The sequence below is a fragment of the Bidens hawaiensis genome, unplaced genomic scaffold (assembly GCF_021521415.1).
Source record: "Bidens hawaiensis isolate Kalapana, Puna unplaced genomic scaffold, B.hawaiensis_p1.1 tig00065415_1, whole genome shotgun sequence".
In the NCBI taxonomy this organism is placed as follows: Eukaryota; Viridiplantae; Streptophyta; class Magnoliopsida; order Asterales; family Asteraceae; genus Bidens; species Bidens hawaiensis.
The window spans coordinates 1-1,394 of record NW_027501671.1 but is presented as its reverse complement, the minus strand read 5'-3'; the positions used below and the strand labels follow the sequence as shown (position 1 = coordinate 1,394).

The 1,394-nt window shown below is 42.1% G+C and overlaps 1 protein-coding gene across 1 annotated transcript; it reads left to right on the top strand.

Moving 5' to 3' along the window:
• Positions 1–262: 262 nt before the first annotated feature.
• LOC143604510 (uncharacterized) lies at positions 263–1,027 on the top strand (the record flags this gene model as incomplete). The annotated part of the gene is made up of 2 exons (XM_077080965.1): positions 263–539; positions 648–1,027. Coding segments are annotated over exons 1-2 (657 nt in total), but the record flags the coding sequence as incomplete, so codon positions are not given.
• Positions 1,028–1,394: the final 367 nt, after the last annotated feature.

Here is a 1,394-nt window from a genome sequence, read left to right as displayed (position 1 = left end):
CCAGTGAGTAGATCCACGTTTCTTCAATAACACTTTGTTATGGCATCAGAGTAGTAAAGATCCTCACAGTCAAATAAAAAGAAAATATAAAGAAGAATTTTAATTCGCCATGGCAGGTGGTAAAGAAGACAAAGCCGGGAAGGGTTACGAAGGAGACTTAGACCATGCATCTCCATATTACCTACATCCCTCAGACTATCCAAGACAGATGCACGTGAATGACGGGTTGACTGATGGAAACTATACGGATTAGGCCCAAGAAATGCTTAACTTCTTGTTTGCCAAAAACAAGACTGGCTTTGTGGACGGGACGATAAAGAAACCAGACCAAGGCTCACCTAATTTAATGGCATGGCTGAGATGCGATGCCATGATTAAGGGTTGGTTGAACATGGCTATGGAGAAAGAAATAAGGACGAGCGTAAAATACGCTGCTACAGCCCAAGGCATGTGGACTGATATGAAGGAACGATTCGGGAAGGCGAGTGCGCCTAGGGCGTACGAATTAAAACAATCACTATCCACCACAAAGCAAGAAGGTACCTCTGTCTAAGCATACTTTTCCAAGCTTCGAGTAATATGGGATGAAATACAATCAGTGTTTTCGGTTCCTAAATGTGAATGCAACGGTTGTACATGTGAGGTAGGGAAGCAACTCACAGATCTAAGAGATAAGGAAAGGTTGTACGAATTTCTTCTTGGGTTTGTGGATGCTGAATTCGAAACCATTCGAACCCAAATATTGGCTATGCAGCCAATACCCTCTCTCATGAGTGCCTTTCAATTAATGAAGGATGACGAACAACAGAGAGCTATATCGGGAGGCAAGAGATTAGTTCATGAGCCAGCAGCTTTTCAAGCGCATGTGCCTAGTAAGCGTGATCAAGGTCAGTCACTAAATCGCCCTAAGCTCAGGGATGGAAAACGAGGTGTAGGGGAACAAGTGGAGCATTGTACTTTATGTGGTAGAGACGGGCATAAAAAAGATGAGTGTTTTAAACGCATCGGTTATCCCGAATGGTGGCCGGTAAAAGGATAATCAGAAAAAGTGAAGAGCAAGGCAGCTTGTGTGGAAGTAGAAGAAAGCCCGGTGCCCGGGTTTAACCAATGCTCAATATCTTTGTGAAGTTTTTTAGTAATAAAGATGGGACAGCGGAAGAAGAAGCAACACCCGCAGTTAACATGGCAGATAACTTTTGGTAAAAAAGGTAAATGGGTTATAGACTCGGGTGCCACCGAGTATATAATATATGATGATGCGTTATTAAAAAATAAAATAAAAAAAAATTGTGAACCACCCGTCACAATACAAAATGGTGAAACTATTGCCGTTGAAGGTAGAGGAAGTTGAGTGTTACCCAACGGCATGATGATTAAAAATGTTCTACATATTC